The sequence below is a fragment of the Sinohyriopsis cumingii genome, chromosome 2 (assembly GCF_028554795.1).
Source record: "Sinohyriopsis cumingii isolate HCF-2022 chromosome 2, ASM2855479v2, whole genome shotgun sequence".
NCBI lineage: Eukaryota > Metazoa > Mollusca > Bivalvia > Unionida > Unionidae > Sinohyriopsis > Sinohyriopsis cumingii.
The window spans coordinates 166,509,666-166,532,448 of NC_142962.1; the positions used below are offsets into that span (position 1 = coordinate 166,509,666).

The following is a 22,783-nucleotide window of genomic DNA, read 5'->3' on the forward strand; positions in this document are numbered from 1 at the left end:
GCATTGATTTTGAAAATTTATATTTATAACATGATCAAGTTTACACTTTTTTAATTCTCCAGGTTTGTTCTCTGTCATCATGAGAGACTTAGCCAATATGTCAGGTGATGGACCCAAATGGATTGTCTTGGATGGTGACATTGATCCCATGTGGATTGAATCCCTGAACACCGTAATGGATGACAACAAAGTACTTACACTGGCCAGTAATGAGAGAATCCCACTGACACCATCTATGAGACTTCTGTTTGAAATCAGTCACCTGAGAACTGCAACACCAGCAACAGTGTCTAGAGCTGGAATCCTCTATATCAATCCTGGAGATCTGGGATGGAATCCGTAAATAGATATAATATATATTATCAAAGAAATAGAAAACAGTACAGTTTTAAATAATCAAGTATGTCTACTTTAAATTTCAAATATGAAAGGAATTGTATCATTTTTGTCCAACTCTCTTGAAATCAGAAATAGAGAAAGATAACTCTAGTTGCATAATATATGATTGTCTATTTTTATAAAAGATATTTAACAATCAGAGTATTAGAAAATTTTTATAGAATATAATAACAATCAGAGTATTAGATAAATCTTTTCACATGGTGATGCTATTCTTTCATTTTCAAATCATTACCCCCATGCTCACCCTTTCCTCAAAGGTAAAGGCTTTAAAAGAAATTATAACTATGATTTGCGATTGGTCTTTTCTTTACAAACATGTCCATTTGAAGAAACTGTCTAATTCCATTATTTTTACTATTTTTACGCATTTTCTGCATGGCTAATATTAATTGGGGAAAATACACAATATACCTATGGTTTTAAATGCATACAAGGAAAAAAAATCCATAGAGGATATGCACATTTTTTAAAATATAAAAATGCAAGTAAATATCAAAGCCACAAGTAATAAATGTTTTCACTTCATTAGAATTTAATGATAACGAGTTATTTGTAAGGACTTTGGTTCTTATTTTCTTTATTTATGCATTCAGAAATGAAATATGTGGCATGACATGCTTGCAGTCTAGTTTGGCTGCACCCAGTTTCAGTTTAATTCTTAATTTGCATACACACTCATCTGTCCCCAATTTCTACATCATTTTCAGAAATATGATTACGATTGCAGCAATAGTTCAAATCACTACGGACAAAATGTATTATGATATTTCATTGAGATTTTCTTAAAAATGTGTTTCATTTATTGTAGAGAGTAACAGGTATTTGATACTGTATGAGGGATACAATATCAAATGGGAACAGGTCATGTAAGTTCAGTTAGTGATAATTTGCATCACTCATGTGGAAAACAATTATAAATAACTTGAAGCCTACTTTTTGGTTGTTTAGAGTTCATTTTTAAGCATTTCTTGATGGTGCCTTTTCATGGATCACGTAAATGTACACTATGGGGTTTACAGTCTTGACATATTTTTATGAATCTTTTCATCCCAATGGAAGAGAGAGAGAGAGAGAGAGAGAAAAAAAAAAGAAGCAGCAGCAGAAGAAATATGATTCAGGCCTAAATATGAAATCACAGATTGAATAGCAAGCATAATGGCAGATTTATTTCATCATAATGAAAAGAAAGTAGTTCCAGAAGTTATATGGTGGTAATGCCACTTGGAAATATTATTTTTCTTAAATTTAAGCATTTCAATATCTTGTTGTATGTTAACATTCAAAATTTATCCCAGTGTTGATAATTATTTTTGTGTCATATATAGTTCTTCTTCCTCTGGAGCAGTGACAAAAAACTTCCATTCCTGCAGAATGTTATTTCCACCTGCCCACCAAAAAATATTTAATTGCCAATTAATTTTCAGAAAACACTTAATTCAGATTTTTTAAAAAATTATAGACATTATAATTATTCTGAATTATATTTACAAAATAATATTGTATATTTTCAGTTATGTGCAGAGCTGGATTGACACTCGAGAAGTTCAGTCAGAGAGAGCAAATTTATTGATTCTCTTTGACAAATACGTCCCGATGTGTCTGGACACCATGCGCCTGAGATTCAAGAAGATCACCCCAATTGCTGACATTGCCCATGTGCAGTTCCTGTGTTACCTGCTGGAGTGCCTGTTGACTCCAGAAAACACACCACCTGATTGCCCCAAGGAGCTGTATGAGCTCTATTTTGTTTTTGCCATTGTCTGGGCCTTCGGTGGGGTCACTTTCCAAGATCAGGTTTGTCAAAAGATTGGGTAATATATATGATAAGTGATACTGAAAATGTTTTTTGATTCCAACTTTCAAAACAATTGCTCCTTGTGCCTTACAAAATATAGGTAATGATAGAAGACCTGTCAATGTAACTGTATGCCTGATTTCTTCAGGATTGTTTGGCATAGGTATTAAAATTTACAATCTAATTGCTGTGTTTGGCATAGGTATTAAAATTTACAATCTAATTGCTGTGTTTGGCATAGGTATTACAATTTACAATCTAATTGCTGTGTTTGGCATAGGTATTACAATTTACAATCTAATTGCTGTGTTTGGCATAGGTATTAAAATTTACAATCTATTAAAATTTACAATCTAATTGCTGTGTTTGGCATAGGTATTAAATTTACAATCTAATTGCTGTGTTTGACATAGGTATTAAAATTTACAATCTATTAAAATTTACAATCTAATTGCTGTGTTTGGCATAGGTATTAAATTTACAATCTTATTGCTGTGTTTGGCATAGGTATTAAATTTACAATCTAATTGCTGTGTTTGGCATAGGTATTAAATTTACAATCTAATTGCTGTGTTTGGCATAGGTATTAAAATTTACAATCTAATTGCTGTGTTTGGCATAGGTATTACAATTTACAATCTAATTGCTGTGTTTGGCATAGGTATTAAAATTTACAATCTAATTGCTGTGTTTGGCATAGGTATTAAATTTACAATCTAATTGCTGTGTTGTATTCAGAGAAATGATAATTCTCATATTATTATCATATCTTTATAAAACTTATGAGACTTGTGAATTATTGATATTTTGACAAGAATAGAGTGCATTTACTTATCCATTGCCATGGCAACAACTATGATATATACATTTAGATAATTTCCTTTTTTTAGCTTATAACTCAAATGCTTTAATAAGCTTTCACAAAATGTGTTTTAAATTAAAATAATGATATCAGCATACATAGAACCAACTAAGAAATGTTCAAGCAACTGTGGTTCTTTTTTGTTCATCTATGTGTAACTTTACAGAAATGTAATGCAGCATAACTAGGTATATATAAGGTATACACTGTACATCTGCCTGCATGGGTTGGTTTCTGACCATTAGAAATAGTCCAGTTCAGTATACAAATATTTTGATATAAAACATCATAAAGAAAAAGTTATAGAACAGTGTTTTCTATGGTAACAGCAAGCAATGACAAAAAAGACTTAATTCATTTTCTCCAATTAAAATTATCAGTTTATTTCAATATGTAAATTACAGCATTCCAGTTTTTATTTACACAATTTAATCCCATATACTGTACAATAAGTCTATCCCTATTTTAATTTGTTCGTGTAAAATAGGGGTCATGTGCATATTGGTAAAAGTATGAACTCAAAAATTGCATTTTCATACATTTGAATACGTGTGAAAACTGATCATAGTTTTGAATACACATGAAAACTGTCATAATACATTTGAAAACACTTGAAAACTGATGTTTGTACATTTGAATCAATTGAAAACTGATCGTACATTTGAATACATTTGAAAACTGATCTTTGATTATGATAATACTTTGATCATAATGAACAGAGTTATGGCCCTTGATTTACTTGATTAACTTAGAATGAGCATTTACTGAAATGTGAACACTCTAGCACCTAGTACTATGTAATCAAATTGTCCAGCTGTCTATCCATCCATCAACAGTTTAATTTCCATGAAATATAATTCCTGGGAAGTGTTTATTTCTGCATTATATTGATGAGTCCTTCAATGAGTTTGATTTCCAATGCACTTTATTGTCATTTATAGGGTTATGGTCCCTGTTACATGTTCCTAACTATAGAGAAGTTATGGTCTGTAATGTTAGAGTTTTGTAATGAGAGAGGAAAAGTCCTTTTTCTACAGACAGCTGTATAGTCCATGGCATACATACTATAACTGACTCACTTGTCAGCCCCACTTCTAGCTCCCTGTATATCAGCATTATGTCTGGTCTTGGGACTCCTGATTCAGTGTGGTGTGTGTGTGTGTGTGTGTGTGTGTGTGTGTGTGTGTGTGTGTGTATTACCATATAGCACAGCTTCTAGAACACTACATGGTCCAATATGACTAATGCTACTAATTATAGAGGTCTTATGGTTCCATATGATTTCTAATGATAGCTCCTGAAGCTTAACTTTACCACGTGACCACAGGATTTCAGCCAAATTTGGCATGGTGTTTTTTTTTTATTGATTCCTAACATTCCACAACTTCATTTCCATGAGATATGTTCCCAATGGTTTGTCTTCCTGACTTTGGTTTCTGGAAGATAATTTTGCCAAAATATTTGGTTTTCTACAAATTTTTTAATGTGGCTTTAATTTGATGAGACCTTGAATTAGAAACTTTAAAATAATTTGGTATTGAGCTATTTACAACATTATTTACAGGAGTTATGGGCCCTGATTACCTGTCCTCTTTACGTTGGTATTCACATCATAGTTCTGTTGCATTTCAGTCAGATTTGGTAGAGACAGTGATTAATGTTTTGATGACCTTAATTTGCAGTGTCCCACATTCGCAGGAGTTATGACCCCTGATTGCTTATCCACCTTGCTCAAAATGACTTGAATATGAGAGTTGGATTTCAGCTGCATTTAGCATGCAGCTTTATTTTGTCGAAGGAGTTTAATCTTAGGCTTTCCACACTCTCCATTTAAAGGGGTTATGGCCCCTGAATGATCATCTTCTAACTTTGGTTCTCCAATGCAAGTGAGTCAATCCCTAATATGATGCACTAATAACTTTCATTGTCTATGAATGATTCATTACAGTGACCTTATTATTGTCTATGAATGATTCATTGCAGTGACCTTATTATTGGCAGCTTCTTCTGTCTATTTGTAGCTTGTGGATTACAGAGCTGAATTCACCAAGTGGTGGACAACAGAATTCAAAGTCATCAAGTTCCCAACCCAGGGTACTGTATTTGACTATTACATCGATACAGAAACACACAAGTTTGAACCATGGACAAGAATGGTGGAGAAATTTGAATTAGATCCAGAAATTCCACTGCAGGTTTGCATTTTATTTTATTAATTTGTTGAATTAAAAGCATTGTAACTTTTAGCATTATCCGTATATACATGGTTATAAGATGATCCGTGTATGATGATATACCGTATATACATGGTTATAAGATGATCCCGAATTGCAAACTGCTCTGACCCAGATCTGCCATCAAATAATGTGCTGGTAGATTTGGATCTGTGTAGATTGTTAGGAGAATCAGTAGAATAAACAGCATAGACCCTGATCTGCAGGTGCATCATGTTGTGGCAGATCAGGATCTTTGTTGTTTGAAGTTTGACTTAACTTGTAAGCGAGCATAGTGGTAGTTAAAGTTTCAAAACTATGCAGCATGGTAGTTGGATGCCAGTCTTAATCTGAGTGAAGAAAAGTTTTAAAAGCTCTTAATTCATTTTATTGAAAAGAAATTACAGCTGTTGGAAGGAAACTGACAGGATGTGACTTAATAATGTTAAACTTAAATATCTTTCAGGCTGCACTGGTCCATACCTCAGAAACTACACGTGTGAAATGGTTTCTGAACATGCTTCTGGAAAAGAGACGTCCTGTAATGCTGGTGGGCAATGCAGGAACAGGAAAGACAGTATTAATGCAGGGTAAATTGAAAAGCCTGTCAGATGACTACATGGTGGCCAATGTCCCCTTCAACTTCTACACCACTTCAGAAATGCTGCAACGTGTACTGGAAAAACCTCTGGAGAAGAAAGCTGGCCGTAACTTTGGTCCACCAGGAACACGCAAACTTATTTACTTTGTGGATGACATGAACATGCCAGAGGTGTGTTAGAAATTATGATAGAATAGTATTCACCTTAGAACATTTTATACTTTTGAAGTTTTATGTGTATTAGGTTTGTATAAATTCACTTCTTTGGTTAAAATCTTACAGAGTTAGTGCCAGGTTTCTTGTTTAGTCAGTAATTATTATTACAGAGTCATTTTTACTAGAGTTAGATAGATATGTGAATTGCCTTATATTTTCTGTGTGGTTATTACATTTTCAGGAATAGTTATTACATTCAAGAATAGTTATTATATTCATGAATAGGTTATCACATTTATGAATAGGTTATTACATTCAGGAATAGTTTATTACATTCAAGAATGGGTTATTGCATTAAAGAATAGGTTATTACATTCAGAAATAGGTTATTACATTCAAGAATGGGTTATTGCATTAAATAATAGGTTATTACATTTAGAAATAGGTTATTACATTCAGGAATAGTTTATTACATTCAAGAATGGGTTATTGCATTAAAGAATAGGTTATTACATTCAGAAATATGTTATTACATTCAGGAATGGGTTATTACATTCAAGAATGGGTTATTGCATTAAAGAATAAGTTATTACATTCAGAATGGGTTATTACATTCAGGAATGGGTTATTACATTCAAGAATACATATTTCATTGAACATGTACTCATCTACTTGTATCAAAATATTTTTCTTCAGCTCAACTATCCATAGGGTCAAGTGAACTTGTTGTATGGCCCTGGATCCAGAGTTTGTCATCCATTGTACATTATTTCCACACCAACAGTTATTTGTTTTTATCACTCTGAAGGCCATATTTCTGATCTGATTGTTTTGATTAGGAATATAAGCTTGTCTCATCAAGACCATTGATGTGCTATCTTATCTCATCAAGACCATTGATTTGCTATCTTATCTCATCAAGGTCATTGATGTGCTATCTTACCACATCAAGACCATTGATGTGCTATCTTATCTCATCAAGACCATTGATGTGCTATCTTATCTCATCAAGACCATTGATGTGCTAAGTAATGAATGAGATTCACATGTATTACTGTGGTGATCTTAAATTAGATTGACTGGTCAGGAGGCCATATTTTTTTACCTTGTTTTGGGTAAAAATTGGAAAATAAGTTATATCATCAAGTTCTCAGATTAGTTGACAACATAAACATTAGTAAGGTACTCTTGTTTGTCATTGTTGTAGCATGCTACCACTCTTGTTTGTCATTGTTGTAGCATGCTACCACTCTTGTTTGTCATTGTTGTAGCATGCTACCACTCTTGAGGTGATTGTTTTAGCATGCTACCACTCTTGAGGTGATTGTTATAGCATGCTACCACTCTTGTTTGTGATTGTTTTAGCTTGTTACCACTCTTGTTTGTCATTGTTGTAGCTTGCTACCACTCTTGTTTGTCATTGTTGTAGCTTGTTACAACTCTTGTTTGTCATTGTTGTAGCTTGCTACCACTCTTGTTTGTCATTGTTGTAGTTTGCTACCACTCTTGTTTGTCATTGTTGTAGTTTGCTACCACTCTTGAGGTGATTGTTGTAGCATGCTACCACTCTTGAGGTGATTGTTGTAGCTTGTTACCACTCTTGAGGTGATTGTTGTAGCTTGTTACCACTCTTGAGGTGATTGTTTTAGCATGCTACCTCTCTTGAGGTGATTGTTGTAGCATGCTACCACTCTTGAGGTGATTGTTGTAGCTTGTTACCACTCTTGAGGTGATTGTTGTAATTTGTTACACTCTTGAGGTGATTGTTGTAGCATGCTACCACTCTTGAGGTGATTGTTGTAGCTTGTTACCACTCTTGTTTGTGATTGTTGTAGCTTGTTACCACTCTTAAGGTGATTGTTGTAGCTTGTTACCACTCTTGTTTGTGATTGTTTTAGCTTGTTACCACTCTTGAGGTGATTGTTGTAGCATGCTACCACTCTTGTTTGTGATTGTTTTAGCTTGTTACCACTCTTGTTTGTGATTGTTTTAGCTTGTTACCACTCTTGTTTGTGATTGTTTTAGCTTGTTACCACTCTTGTTTGTGATTGTTTTAGCTTGTTACCACTCTTGAGGTGATTGTTGTAGCTTGTTGCCACTCTTGAGGTGATTGTTATAGCTTGCTACCACTCTTGTTTGTGATTGTTTTAGTTTGCTACCACTCTTGAGGTGATTGTTATAGCTTGCTACCACTCTTGTTTGTGATTGTTTTAGTTTGCTACCACTCTTGAGGTGATTGTTATAGCTTGCTACCACTCTTGTTTGTGATTGTTTTAGCTTGCTACCACTCTTGTTTGTGATTGTTGTAGCTTGTTACCACTCTTGAGGTGATTGTTGTAGCTTGTTACCACTCTTGTTTGTGATTGTTTTAGCATGCTACCACTCTTGAGGTGATTGTTGTAGCTTGCTACCACTCTTGAGGTGATTGTTTTAGCATGCTACCACTCTTGAGGTGATTGTTGTAGCTTGTTACCACTCTTGAGGTGATTGTTGTAGCATGCTACCACTCTTGAGGTGATTGTTGTAGCTTGTTACCACTCTTGAGGTGATTGTTGTAATTTGTTACACTCTTGAGGTGATTGTTGTAGCATGCTACCACTCTTGAGGTGATTGTTTTAGCATGCTACCACTCTTGAGGTGATTCTTGTAGTTTGTTACCACTCTTGAGGTGATTGTTGTAGCTTGTTACCACTCTTGAGGTGATTGTTTTAGCATGCTACCACTCTTGAGGTGATTGTTTTAGCATGCTACCACTCTTGAGGTGATTGTTGTAGCTTGTTGCCACTCTTGAGGTGATTGTTGTAGCTTGCTACCACTCTTGTTTGTGATTGTTTTAGCTTGCTACCACTCTTGTTTGTGATTGTTGTAGCTTGTTACCACTCTTGAGGTGATTGTTGTAGCTTGTTACCACTCTTGTTTGTGATTGTTTTAGTTTGCTACCACTCTTGAGGTGATTGTTATAGCTTGCTACCACTCTTGTTTGTGATTGTTTTAGCTTGCTACCACTCTTGTTTGTGGTTGTTGTAGCTTGTTACCACTCTTGAGGTGATTGTTGTAGCTTGTTACCACTCTTGAGGTGATTGTTTTAGCATGCTACCACTCTTGAGGTGATTGTTGTAGCTTGTTACCACTCTTGAGGTGATTGTTGTAATTTGTTACACTCTTGAGGTGATTGTTGTAGCATGCTACCACTCTTGAGGTGATTGTTTTAGCATGCTACCACTCTTGAGGTGATTGTTGTAGTTTGTTACCACTCTTGAGGTGATTGTTGTAGCTTGTTACCACTCTTGAGGTGATTGTTTTAGCATGCTACCACTCTTGAGGTGATTGTTTTAGCATGCTACCACCCTTGAGGTGATTGTTATAGCTTGTTACCACTCTTGAGGTGATTGTTTTAGCATGCTACCTCTCTTGAGGTGATTGTTTTAGCTTGTTACCACTCTTGAGGTGATTGTTTTAGCATGCTTCCTCTCTTGAGGTGATTGTTTTAGCTTGTTACCACTCTTGAGGTGATTGTTTTAGCATGCTACCACTCTTGAGGTGATTGTTATAGCTTGTTACCACTCTTGAGGTGATTGTTGTAGCTTGTTACCACTCTTGAGGTGATTATTGTAGCTTGTTACCACTCTTGAGGTGATTGTTCTAGCATGCTACCACTCTTGAGGTGATTGTTATAGCTTGTTACCACTCTTGAGGTGATTGTTGTAGCTTGTTACCACTCTTGAGGTGATTGTTGTAGCTTGTTACCATTCTTGAGGTGATTGTTGTAGCTTGTTACCACTCTTGAGGTGATTGTTGTAGCTTGTTACCACTCTTGAGGTGATTGTTCTGGTGTCATTTTGATCAAGCCTGAAATGTAGACTTATGTCATCAACATTTTGGATTAGTTCATAATTAGCAAGAGCTCATTACGTAATCTTGCATCAGATTAACTTGCAACTCTTTATGTCCCATTTTTGACCACTCTGGAGGCCATATTTCTGATCCAAGTTTGATTAAACTAGGCATGAGAGATTATCTGACCAAGATCTCAGATGAGTTATGTTTGATAATAGCAAGATCAACACAAATTAATTAAGTACTCTTCAGTCTGTCTGGTTGGCTTATTACCACTCTAAAGACTATAGTTCTAATTCAGTTCACTCTTTCTGGTTGAGCCTATTACCACCCTGAAGACTATAATTCTAATTTAGTTCAATATGTCTAGTTGAGCATATTACCACCCTAAAAACTATAGTTCTAATTCAGTTCACTCTTTCTGGTTGAGTCTATTACCACCCTAAAGACTTAAGTTCTAATTCAGTTCACTCTTTCTGGTTGAGTCTATTACCACCCTAACGACTATAATTCTAATTCAGTTCAGTCTGTCTAATTGAGCCTATTACCACCCTAGAGACTATAGTTCTAATTCAGTTCAATCTGTCTAGTTGGGCCTATTACCACCCTAAAGACTGAAGTTCAAATTCAGTGAACTCTTTCTGGTTGAGCCTATTATCACCCTAAAGACTATAGTTCTAATTGGTTGTATATGTTAATGAGGTGACCTTGCATCTAATTGGCTGTGTATGTTAATGAGGTGATGTTGCATCTAATTGGCTGTGTATGTTAATGAGGTGATCTTGCATCTACTTGGCTGTGGATGTTAATGTGGTGATCTTGCATCTAATTGGTTGTGTATGTTAATGTGGTGACCTTGTATCTAATTGGTTGTGAATGTTAATGTGGTGACCTTGCATCTAATTGGCTGTGTATATTAATGAGGTGATCTTGCATCTAATTGGCTGAACTTTGTATCTCCCTAGAGATATTATTACATCAGATATGTTTTTAGTGGAACTTATTAAATAGATTGGTATCATGGAAGTTTTGGATGATACTGGTAGCATTGAAGTCTTACATGAGATTGATATATTCCTATTAATATGTCTTTATCTTTGGAAAGGATGTTTATCAGACTGTGGTCCAATCAACATGGCTTAAAGTGATTACATAGGATGTTATCAGACTGTGGTCCAGTTGACATGGTTTAAAGTGACTCCATAGGATGTTTATCAGACTGTGGTCCAATTGACATGGTTTTAAATTGATTACATAGGATGTTTATCAGACTGTGGTCCAATCGACATGGTTTAAAGTAACTACATAGGCTGTTGATCAGACTGTGGTCCAATTGACATGGTTTTAAAGTGATTACATAGGATTAAATTCTTACAATATTATATTAGCCTGCCAAGTAAAATGATAACCTGTTAAATTAGGTAAGCCTAGTAAGTGATATCAGTTAGCTTTGGTAAGGCAAGTAAGTTCCATATGAGCTGAGTAAGGTGATAAACTGTTAGATTAGGTAAGGCAATGAAGTGATATCAGTTAGCTTAGGTAAGGCAACAAAGTGATATCAGTTAGGTTAGGTAAGGCAACAAAGTGATATCAGTTAGGCTAGGTAAGGCAAGCAGGTGATATCATTTAGATTAGGTAAGGCAAGCAAGTGATATCAGTTAGGTTAGATAAGACAATGAAGTGATATCAGTACCACTTGGACTTTGTGTTTAATTACCCATAGGTAAAGCAATGAAGTGATATCAGTTAGGTTAGGTAAGGCAACAAAGTGATATCAGTTAGCTTAGGTAAGGTAAGCAGGTGATATCAGTTAGATTAGGTAAGGTAAGCAAGCAATATCATTTAGGTTAGGTAAGGCAAGCAAGCAATATCAGTTAGGCTAGGTAAGGCAAGCAAGTGATATCAGATTAGGTAAGGCAAGCAAGTCATATCATTTAGGCTAGGTAAGGCAAGCAAGTGATATCAATTAGATTAGGTAAGGCAAGCAAGTGATATCAATACCACTTGGACTTTGTGTTTAATTACCCATGTGCTTTTGCATAATTAGCAAGTAATAATCCTTTTCAGGTGGACAAATATTTCACAGTACAACCACACACTCTGATCCGACAGCATATTGACCATGGTCACTGGTATGACCGGTCCAAACTGACCCTCAAGGATATCCACAACACTCAGTATATTGCCTGCATGAACCCAACTGCTGGTAGCTTCACCATTGACTCTCGCCTGCAGGTAAATATACCTCAACTTTTACAGTAACTTTAGTCCATAAATTAGCATCATTTCAATGAGTTTTATCTTGATTAAAAAGAAATATTTTGTTGGAAGAACAGAAATTTTAAAGGTATTATTCACAAGAACTAGTGATGTAAACATGGCAGAATGAGTTTAAAATTATTGCTGCAGTAGCTGTTTTGTGCATATTATATGTTCATGATTTGATAGATTGATAATGGTTTAATAGATTGATAATGGTTTGATATATTGATAATGATTTGATAGATTGATAATGGTTTGATAGATTGATAATGGTTTGATATTTATTGATAATGATTTGATAGATTGATAATGATTTAATATATTGATAATGATTTGATATATTGATAATGGTTTGATAGATTGATAATGGTTTGATAGATTGATAATGATTTGATAGATTGATAATGATTTGATAGATTGATAATGATTTAATATATTGATAATGATTTGATATATTGATAATGGTTTAATAGATTGATAATGGTTTGATAGGTTGATGATGGTTTGATAGATTGATAATGATATTAATATATTGATAATGATTTGATATATTGATAATGATTTGATATATTGATAATGGTTTGATAGATTGATAATGGTTTGATATTTATTGATAATGATTTGATAGATTGATAATGATTTAATATATTGATAATGATTTGATATATTGATAATGGTTTGATAGGTTGATAATGATTTGATAGATTGATGATGGTTTGATAGATTGATAATGATATTAATATATTGATAATGATTTGATATATTGATAATGATTTGATAGATTGATAATGATTTAATATATTGATAATGATTTGATATATTGATAATGGTTTGATATATTGATAATGGTTTGATAGATTGATAATGGTTTGATAGATTGATAATGATTTGATAGATTGATAATGATTTAATATATTGATAATGATTTGATAGATTGATAATGGTTTGATAGATTGATAATGATTTGATAGATTGATAATGATTTTAATATATTGATAATGATTTGATATATTGATAATGGTTTGATAGATTGATAATGATTTGATAGATTGATGATGGTTTGATAGATTGATAATGATTTGATATATTGATAATGGTTTGATAGATTGATAATGATTTGATAGATTAATAATGATTTGATATATTGATAATGGTTTGATAGATTGATAATGATTTGATAGATTGATAATGGTTTGATATATTGATAATGATCTGATATATTGATAATGGTTTGATAGATTGATAATGATTTGATAGATTGATGATGGTTTGATAGATTGATAATGGTTTGATAGATTAATAATGTTTTGATAGATTGATAATGGTTTGATAGATTGATAATGGTTTGATAGATTGATAATGGTTTGATAGATTGGTAGACATGATTTTAAGCAACAAGTGTACCATGATCATGTTCCTTCTGTAGAGATATGCCATCTATCTTCAGAATCTTCATTATAAGCTGTAGAGATATGCCATATATCTTAAGAATCATCATTATGTCCTGTTAGTCTTTTTTTATGTAGCATTATAGTTTTAAAGTTTATCAACACTTTATAGAATTGTTGCTTAGATTACAAAAAGGATACATTTGTTTTTACAGCGACACTTCTGTGTGTTTGCTGTGAACTTCCCTACACTGGAGGCATTGACTACAATCTACACTAGTATTCTTTCCCAGCACTTGGCAATGAACAACTTCAGTGGCCAGGTGCAAAAGTATGTCACAGCTTTGGTAAATGGTGCCCTGGCCCTACACACTAAAGTGACTGCCTCATTCCTGCCTACAGCCATCAAATTCCACTATGTCTTCAATCTTCGGGACCTTTCAAATATTTTTCAGGTTTGTATTAGTACAAGTTTTATGTATACCTTTTCCTAAACATTTAACTTGCATGTCTACATCTCATTTATAAAATTAAATACGGCTGATACTAAGAATTTATTTACATATTCCATCAATTGGACCAATTGTGTTATCCATTTCCAGCCATAAATAAATCCCTCCATCTTTCTGTATGTATCAGTATTTTTATACAAACTGTATAGTGTTCATGCATGGGTTGCCTGGAGTAATATTTATGCTGTTTTCAACTTCTGTTGGATAAGAGTTATTGCCCCTGCTTGACTTGGGCACATGTACCAAGAGAACCTTTTTTTTACTACTTGATTCTTGATAATGACTTGATGAAATGGGAATACATTCTGTGTAGATTTGTATCAATCACATGATAGTCAGGTTTGGTTCTCATTAAATATCCTATAGGAACATGGTCTTTTTTTAGTCTTACGTAGCACATGACCTGCCCTGTTCTGGTTGAGGGAATGTTATTACCTTTGGTAATTGTGTAGTAATTTAGCTGAATTTACATGCAAGTATTGAAGTTGAAAATAAAACTAAAAAGTAAAATTACAAATTTTTAACCAATTTTTTTTTGCTATTTCTTTTGTACAGGGCATGTTGTTTACCTTGCCAGAGTGTATTAGGTCACCAGTGGAACTTGTTCGAATTTGGATACATGAATCTGAGAGAGTATACAAAGATAAACTTGTGGACAAAGATGACATGGATAGCTATGATAAAGTTGCAAAGGATGTCATCAAAAAGTCCTTTGAGGTTAGTCCTTGTATTCGTCAATATATTGTGTCTTCATTGCTTTTCTTGATTCATTTTTCTTATGTTATAGGTGTTATTGATTTTCCTGATATTACAGGTGTTGTGATTTTTCTGATATGACAGGTGTTATTGATTTTACTGATATTACAGATGTAATTGTTTTTTTTCTACAGCCATGATGCTGATGACAATGTTGACATGTGTTTCACTCTTTTAAAATGTACATGTTTAGATATACAGTGGTCCCCCTCTTATATAGCCACCCCCTTGCACCGAAAAAGTGGCCTTATAAGATGGGTGGCCTTTCCAGAAGGGGATTTTATTTGTGAGATGTGTATGTATATGTGTATATAGTAGGAAAGCTACATATAACTTAAAGCAGCTAATATCTTTATTTAAAAATAGTATTAATTATTAAACTGTTCTTCTTGTCTTAAAAACAGTTATTTAAAGGTAACATAAATGAATAGTTCTTATTTTTAGGTGTGAAATGTGAGTGGGATATTATTGGCATGCACATTATGAAACCACTGAAAAACATTATTTAAATCTTGGTAAATATGTCGTTTCATATTTAAATTAATTCTCTTTCCATTTACTCTATTTTCCCACTGCGACAGAATATTCTCCTTATCTTTTGCGATCTTGTTTATTTGAGTCTTCCCCAACATAAAATCTTACAGCAAGTGAACTCTTCCCATTGTCATCATGTTGAATAACAAGTACTTTTTCTTCTAAAGTATTATTTCTTCATTTACATGATGACATGTTAAAGTTTTGTAATGATTTATTCCTATGTTGCTAATTGTACAGTACTCCATTTAATTTTGCAGACAAATGTTTGTACACGAAAAACCTTTTTATAAAGAAAGTGATGCATGTACTGTCACATGATTTTTCGTCTTTGTCTGGTACCCTATTTTGTTCAAAGTTAATTGTTTCTGTGTGTATGTATTAATCCACAAAATCTATTTTTAGCCTATCTGACCATGCTGTGATCTTGACAATTATGTTGGTTGAACTCATCAATTAAAAGAAAGAAAAAAATCCGCTGTGCGAAGCCCAAAGCTCAATCGAAACAATGCTGACTCTATTTCTATCTGACCACATTATGATCATGACAATTACATCAGGTCGTAATTGTTAATTATTTTAAAAAATCCACCGTATGAAGCCCTAAGCTCTATCAAAACATTGCTGACCCCATTTCTTGCAAACGTTGGTGTTAATGATATAATAATAACCTTAGTGGTACATATACTTTAGCCAACACTTATTTCAGTAACAAAAACCTGACATCCAGAAACAGACATCAGGAAAGATAATCAGATTACTTACCTTACCATGGTTAAATATTGGTTCTGGACAAATATTAATAAAATGTGGCTGCTTGTGAGGGTACATTTTACATTTGGGCACTAATATGATGGCTGCTGGTCGCGTTAGAGGGGTGGCCTTTCTTGAGGGGTACTTCTGAACACAAACTTGTTGGTGCCAAAGGATTCTGGCTGTAAAGAATGGGTGGCCACTGGTCAAGGGGGCCATTCATGAGGGGGACTCTGTACCTTTCTGTAAGATCTGCTTGTTTAAGATTTCCATCCGGCACTAGAGTGGGCTTGACACATTGTTCTTTGGAAAAAAATGATTACATGCCTGAAATATCAGTACACACATGTACAGTTTAATATGTGGACATACAAAAAAAACAATTTTTTATCTTTGTTTTATCATTGGAGGTAATCCCTTCAATTAGGCTTAATGGGAAGATTGCTTTTGCTTATTCAGTGCTAGTGTTTTTATATTAGTGAGGGCAACTTTTGTAGAAATTTTGTACAATTGTTTTTGCTAGGCTTGTTTTATGATGTCTATTTCAGGACATAGATGAAAATGCCCTGTCAGTAAAGCCATTGATATATTGTCATTTTGCTACTGGAATTGGTGAGAGCAAATATATGCCAACAGATAGCTGGGCATCACTGAACAAGATTCTTGTTGAAGCATTGGACAACTACAATGAACTGAATGCAGCAATGAACCTGGTACTTTTTGAGGATGCAATGATGCATATCTGCAGAATCAACAGAATCCTGGAATTTCCTCGTGGAAATGCTCTTCTTATTGGTGTTGGTGGCAGTGGGAAACAGAGCTTGTCTCGCCTTTCAGCTTCCATTAGTGGCTTAGAAGTCTTCCAAATTACACTCAGGAAAGGCTATGCCATTGGAGATTTGAAAACAGACCTGGCCAATCTATATATAAAGACTGGATTGAAAAGTATTGGCATGATGTTTCTAATGACAGATGCCCAAGTTTCTGATGAGAAATTCCTTGTGTTGATCAATGATTTATTGGCTTCAGGAGAAATCCCTGACCTGTTCCCAGATGACGAGGTAGATAACATCATCAATGGAGTCAGAAACGAGGTGAAAGGACTTGGAATGGAAGATAGCAGAGACAATTGCTGGTCCTTCTTCATTGATAAAGTCAGAAGGCTTCTCAAGGTTTGTTATTTCATTGAAGTGTATTCAGACATTAAAAATACTTTACTGTGATTTAAGATCACCAATTATAGAACTGAGATTGAATTATATGAGTAATCTTATCAAAGTTTTTTAACTTTAATTAGAATGAATACTTGTTATTTTATCCAATCAAAAAATGATGATTCAGCATCTTCTTAGTAGTCACTTTTTTATTACTAATTCATACAAATATAGCTTTTAATTTATTATCAGCATAAAGATATAGTTTTTAGTTTATCAACATAAATATTTTTTATATTTCATACAGTTTGCATTGCAATATGAAATGAAACCCTCCATAGAAAAATGATTGTGTAAAAGTATCTTAAAGTTTATAAAAAATGACTTGCATCATGTATATAGGGCTGACAGAATTGGGGTGTTAATAGATGGCTTTTACTTTAAACATCAAAAACTCTCTGATCCATTACAGAGTTTGGGTGAATAGCTGGCTTTCACTGATCCATTACAGAGTTCAGGTGAATAGCCGGCTTTCTCTGATCCATTACAGAGTTGGGATGAATAGCTGGCTTTCTCTGATCCATTACAGAGTTGGGGTGAATAGCTCGCTTTCTCTGATCCATTACAGAGTTGGGATGAATAGCTGGCTTTCTCTGATCCATTACAGATTTTTTATGAATAGCCAGCTTTCTCTGATCCATTACAGTGTTCAGGTGAATAGCTGGCTTTCTCTGATCCATTACTGAGCTGGAATGAATAGCTGGCTTTCTCTGATCCGTTACTGAGCTGGGGTGAATAGTTTGCTTTCTCTGATCCACTACAGAGTTGGGTGTGAATAGCTGTCTTTCTCTGATCCATTACAGATTTTTTATGAATAGCCAGTTTTCTCTGATCCATTACAGAGTTTGGGTGAATAGCCGGCTTTCTGTAATCCATTACTGTGCTGGGGATGACAGAGCTGGGGGTGAATAGCCAGCTTTCTCTGATCAGTCGCAGAGTTCGGGTGAATAATTGGCTTCTTCTTTAAACATCTTAAATCATTCGGCCCTGGAGAGTTTTGTCATTTTCGCCTGAAATGGGAGTAGGAAATGCACTTTGGCGGTTAATTCTGAATACATCCAAATACATCTGCTTCCAAGAGATGTTTGTATAGCTGGGAGCCTTGACGTACTAGAAACATTGTTTTTGATTGGCTATTTGGCTTGCGCAGGTGCAGAAGGATAAAAAATAGAGTTCTTTTTTTCTTTTGCTTATTGGACCCTTCATTTTCATCTCCAAGCCACTTCTTATTCCCAATCCCCAGCTTATCCTACTTTATGCAAAGGTTCACCTGTCTGTGTGCATTCAGACCAGTCTGCCTTAATAATGATAATAATAATAATAATAATGCTTTATTTATAGAGGGTGAATCATTAGTCAAGGACTGTTCTCCCTTGAGGCCATCTTAAGGAGAGTATAACAATGCACATTATATGAGGATAGTAATAATTACTGTTTATTTTAACATGTTTAATATTAAAATACTAAATTCCATTATCTATTAGAAACATATACATGCTTATGTTATCTCTTCTTAAATACTCTAATATTTTCAGCAGATTTTACATGTAGTGGAAGCTTGTTCCACAGAATGGTACCAGAGTATTGGAAGCTTTTTAAATTGTTCTGTTCTTGCGTTGGTGCTAGAAGGTTTCCATGTTATGTTGATCACAACTGGTATTGTGTTGAAAAAGGCCTGAATAAGTCCTGAAGATACTCTGGTGCAGTTACATGTAGACATTTACATAAAAGACCTGCCTTTTGAAAATCTCTTTTGTCATATATTGTGAACCATTTGAGTTTATTATGTAAATAATGCTTTTGAGGGATGATCAATAGATGCATCTAAAATTATGTGTGCTGCTTGTTTCCGAAGTTTATAAATCCTGTCAAGCTCAGATTTAGCAGTTTTCCCAAACGTTAGAACAATAATCCATTGTTGGAAGAATATATGACTTGTAGTATAGATTGCAAAATTTCCATAGGTAAATATTTCTTGATTCTGCTGAGTAGGGCAATTTTGGATGACAGTGTTTTACTAAGCTTATCAATATGGTCATTCCATAATAAATTATTATATACGGACACACCTACAAGCTTTTCATATTTGTCATTTCTCAACGATGATTATTTATTGCAAGAGATAGTTCTGGGTTCTCCGACTTGTGTACCTTTTGTGATGTCCCCAAAGTCATACATTTTATTTACCTTCATTAATTAACTTTGTATGTTGTTGTGCCCAGTTTTGGACTCTAATGAGGTCTGAGTTTAATCTTGCTTGTATAACTTCAGTATCAGAACTAGATGTGTACAAGGTTGCTTTTCCTGCAAATGTATCTATATTTGTGGATTCATTATTTAATGGTAGATCATTGATATAGGTAAGGAAGAGGAGATGGCCTAAAACTGAGCCTTGAGGGACCCCTGAATGGTAGATCATTGATATAGGTAAGGAAGAGGAGAGGGCCTAAAGCTGAGCCTTGAGTGACCTCTGAATGGTAGATCATTGATATAGGTAAGGAAGAGGAGAGGGCCTAAAGCTGAGCCTTGAGGGACCTTTGAATGGCTGAGCCTTGAGGGACCTCTGAATGGTAGATCATTGATATAGGTAAGGGAGAGGAGAGGGCCTAAAGCTGAGCCTTGAGGGACCTCTGAATGGCTGAGCCTTGAGGGACCTCTGAATGGTAGATCATTGATATAGATAAGGGAGAGGAGAGGGCCTAAAGCTGAGCCTTGAGGGACCTCTGAATGGCTGAGCCTTGAGGGACCTCTGAATGGTAGATCATTGATATAGGTAAGGGAGAGGAGAGGGCCTAAAGCTGAGCCTTGAGGGACCTCTGAATGGTAAATCATTGATATAGGTAAGGGAGAGGAGAGGCCTAAAGCTGAGCCTTGAGGGACCTCTGAATGGTAGATCATTGATATAGGTAAGGGAGAGGAGAGGGCCTAAAGCTGAGCCTTGAGGGACCTCTGAATGGTAGATCATTGATATAGGTAAGGGAGAGGAGAGGGCCTAAAACTGAGCCTTGAGGGACCTCTGAATGGTAGATCATTGATATAGGTAAGGGAGAGGAGAGGGCCTAAAACTGAGCCTTGAGGGACCTCTGAATGGTAGATCATTGATATAGGTAAGGGAGAGGAGAGGGCCTAAAGCTGAGCCTTGAGGGACCCCTGAATGGTAGATCATTGATATAGGTAAGGGAGAGGAGAGGGCCTAAAGCTGAGCCTTGAGGGACCCCTGAATGGTAGATCATTGATATAGGTAAGGGAGAGGAGAAGGCCTAAAGCTGAGCCTTGAGGGACCTCTGAATGGTAGATCATTGATATAGGTAAGGGAGAGGAGAGGGCCTAAAGCTGAGCCTTGAGGGACCCCTGAATGGTAGATCATTGATATAGGTAAGGGAGAGGAGAGGGCCTAAAGCTGAAATTTTGGTGTAAAAAAATGGGTCTAAAACAATATGTTACAGCATTTTGTAATGTGAGTAGAAAGTCCAGATTATTTGGTATCATTGTAGAGCTACATCTATCTACTTTTTCATAAAACTACCCACTTTGGTGTCTCTCAGATGACCTTGACGCTACAGAGCTTGGAATTAGGGTACAGCCTCATCACACCTATAGGTGGGATTAGGGCTGAATGAATTAAACCTTTCTCATGTATTACCTTCTTGTATTATGTAATACTTTGAACTCTCTTTTACCATTTCTAGGTTGTATTGTGCTTTTCCCCAGTTGGTTCAACATTGCGAGTGAGGAGCAGAAAATTCCCAGCTGTGACCAACTGCACCAGCATTGACTGGTTCCATGAATGGCCAGAGGAGGCTCTCATTTCAGTATCAGCAAGGTTCCTCGAGGACTCCGAGCAGCTGACAGTAAAATGTTCATTTTTGCATTGGATAAAAGTTGCATTCTCTTGTTTTTAGCTCTCATAGCAAAGTGAGCTTATGATATTTTCCTTTGTCACTGATGCATTGTCTGTCATTGACAACTTACGTGACAAGTTTACGCGTGATTTTAAAGGGGAGTATTCTGGCATCAAGGTCTCTCAGACTGGTTCAGTAGATGCCACTAGATATGACAGAAGGAATTTGGAGCTTTGAACCAGTCGGACACCAGATATGACCACTGTTACTTAAAGATAGAAAAACCTTTAAACAATTTCTTTTAAAAACAGCTCAACAGAATTTGACCAAATTGAAGGAAAAGCATCCTTGCATACTGGTATTTCAGTTTTATACAAATTAAGTCAATTCACCATCAGAAATGTTGACTGCCTAAAATAGAAAGTCTACATCTTCTCTAATTTGACAATTTATTAAGAGCTTCGAGATTTATAAATGTCATCTGGATTTGCCAAAAAATATGGCCACTGCAACATAAATAGAAAATGATTTAAATGTCCTGTCAAAAAAACACAACATCCTGGCATGAAGGGCTTCTCCTTGTACAATGAAGGCTACTGATTTGTAAGTTTAACTTCCATGAATCTAGTCAACTGTCCATTTTGGTTTCCCCTTTGAAGTATGTATAATTGGCCAGCAGTCCAAGGTCTATGTTGCTTGTTCTGCTGATTAGTCCTAACAAATTGCATAGACCCAGATCTGCCAGTGCATTATGCAATGGTAAATATGGGTCTATGCAGTTTGTCATTGGATTTGACTTGAAAACATTTATCTATGGTACTTTATAATTATCATCTTAAAAAACCCAAATTTAACCCCATCTGGGAATGGATGTGGGAGGTTGCAGGTTCGAAGCCCGGCTGAGTCATACCAATGGCATGTAAAGATGGTACTAACAGCTGCCTCGCTTGGCACTCAGCATTAGAAGGTTAGAGTTAGGACTGGTTGGCCTGGTGTCAGGGTAATGTGTCTGGGTGGGACATCATGCTACATATCTGCAGCATGATGCTCCACTGTTAAATATCACTATAAACTACCACACTACAGACATCATTGCGATACGACTGAAAAATTGTTGAAGCTGTGCTAAAAATCCAAAACAAACACACACACACATATGGACAAATTTTGATATGAAAGAGATGGCCATATCAACATGAGCTTAAAATGTGTGCAATGTATATGATCCCATATTTGCCTTTCTGTCATTACCTCTTTCAGATTGCCCTTTGTTGGGATCGTGAGGTGAAGAAATAGAACACTTCTTCATGTATCCATTTTTTTCTTTCATTTCTTTTAAGTTTTAAGCCTTACTCAGTTCATTGTATATCTGGAATATTACTACATGCTTACCTGTCACTGTATACTATTTGGAATATCAGTCCATGCTTACCTGTCACCATTTGCTATTGGGAATATCAGTCCATGCTTACCTGTCACCGTATGCTATTAGGAATATCAGTCCATGCTTACCTGTCACCGTATGCTATTGGGAATATCAGTCCATGCTTACCTGTCACTGTATGCTATTGGGAATATCAGTCCATGCTTACCTGTCACCATTTGCTATTGGGAATATCAGTCCATGCTTACCTGTCACCGTATGCTATTGGGAAT

The 22,783-nt window shown here is 35.2% G+C and overlaps 1 protein-coding gene across 1 annotated transcript in view; it reads left to right on the forward strand.

Annotated features, from left to right (window-relative positions):
* Positions 1-22,783, forward strand: part of LOC149806256 (dynein beta chain, ciliary-like) — a 185,028-nt gene that overhangs the window by 116,684 nt on the left and 45,561 nt on the right. The window contains exons 29-37 of the mRNA XM_089951202.1: positions 63-339; positions 1,914-2,196; positions 5,081-5,254; positions 5,739-6,044; positions 11,934-12,101; positions 13,732-13,971; positions 14,584-14,745; positions 16,620-17,243; positions 20,975-21,136. Of these exons, the coding sequence (XP_089807328.1) occupies positions 63-339; positions 1,914-2,196; positions 5,081-5,254; positions 5,739-6,044; positions 11,934-12,101; positions 13,732-13,971; positions 14,584-14,745; positions 16,620-17,243; positions 20,975-21,136 (2,396 nt within the window). The remainder of the gene's footprint in view (positions 1-62; positions 340-1,913; positions 2,197-5,080; positions 5,255-5,738; positions 6,045-11,933; positions 12,102-13,731; positions 13,972-14,583; positions 14,746-16,619; positions 17,244-20,974; positions 21,137-22,783) is intronic.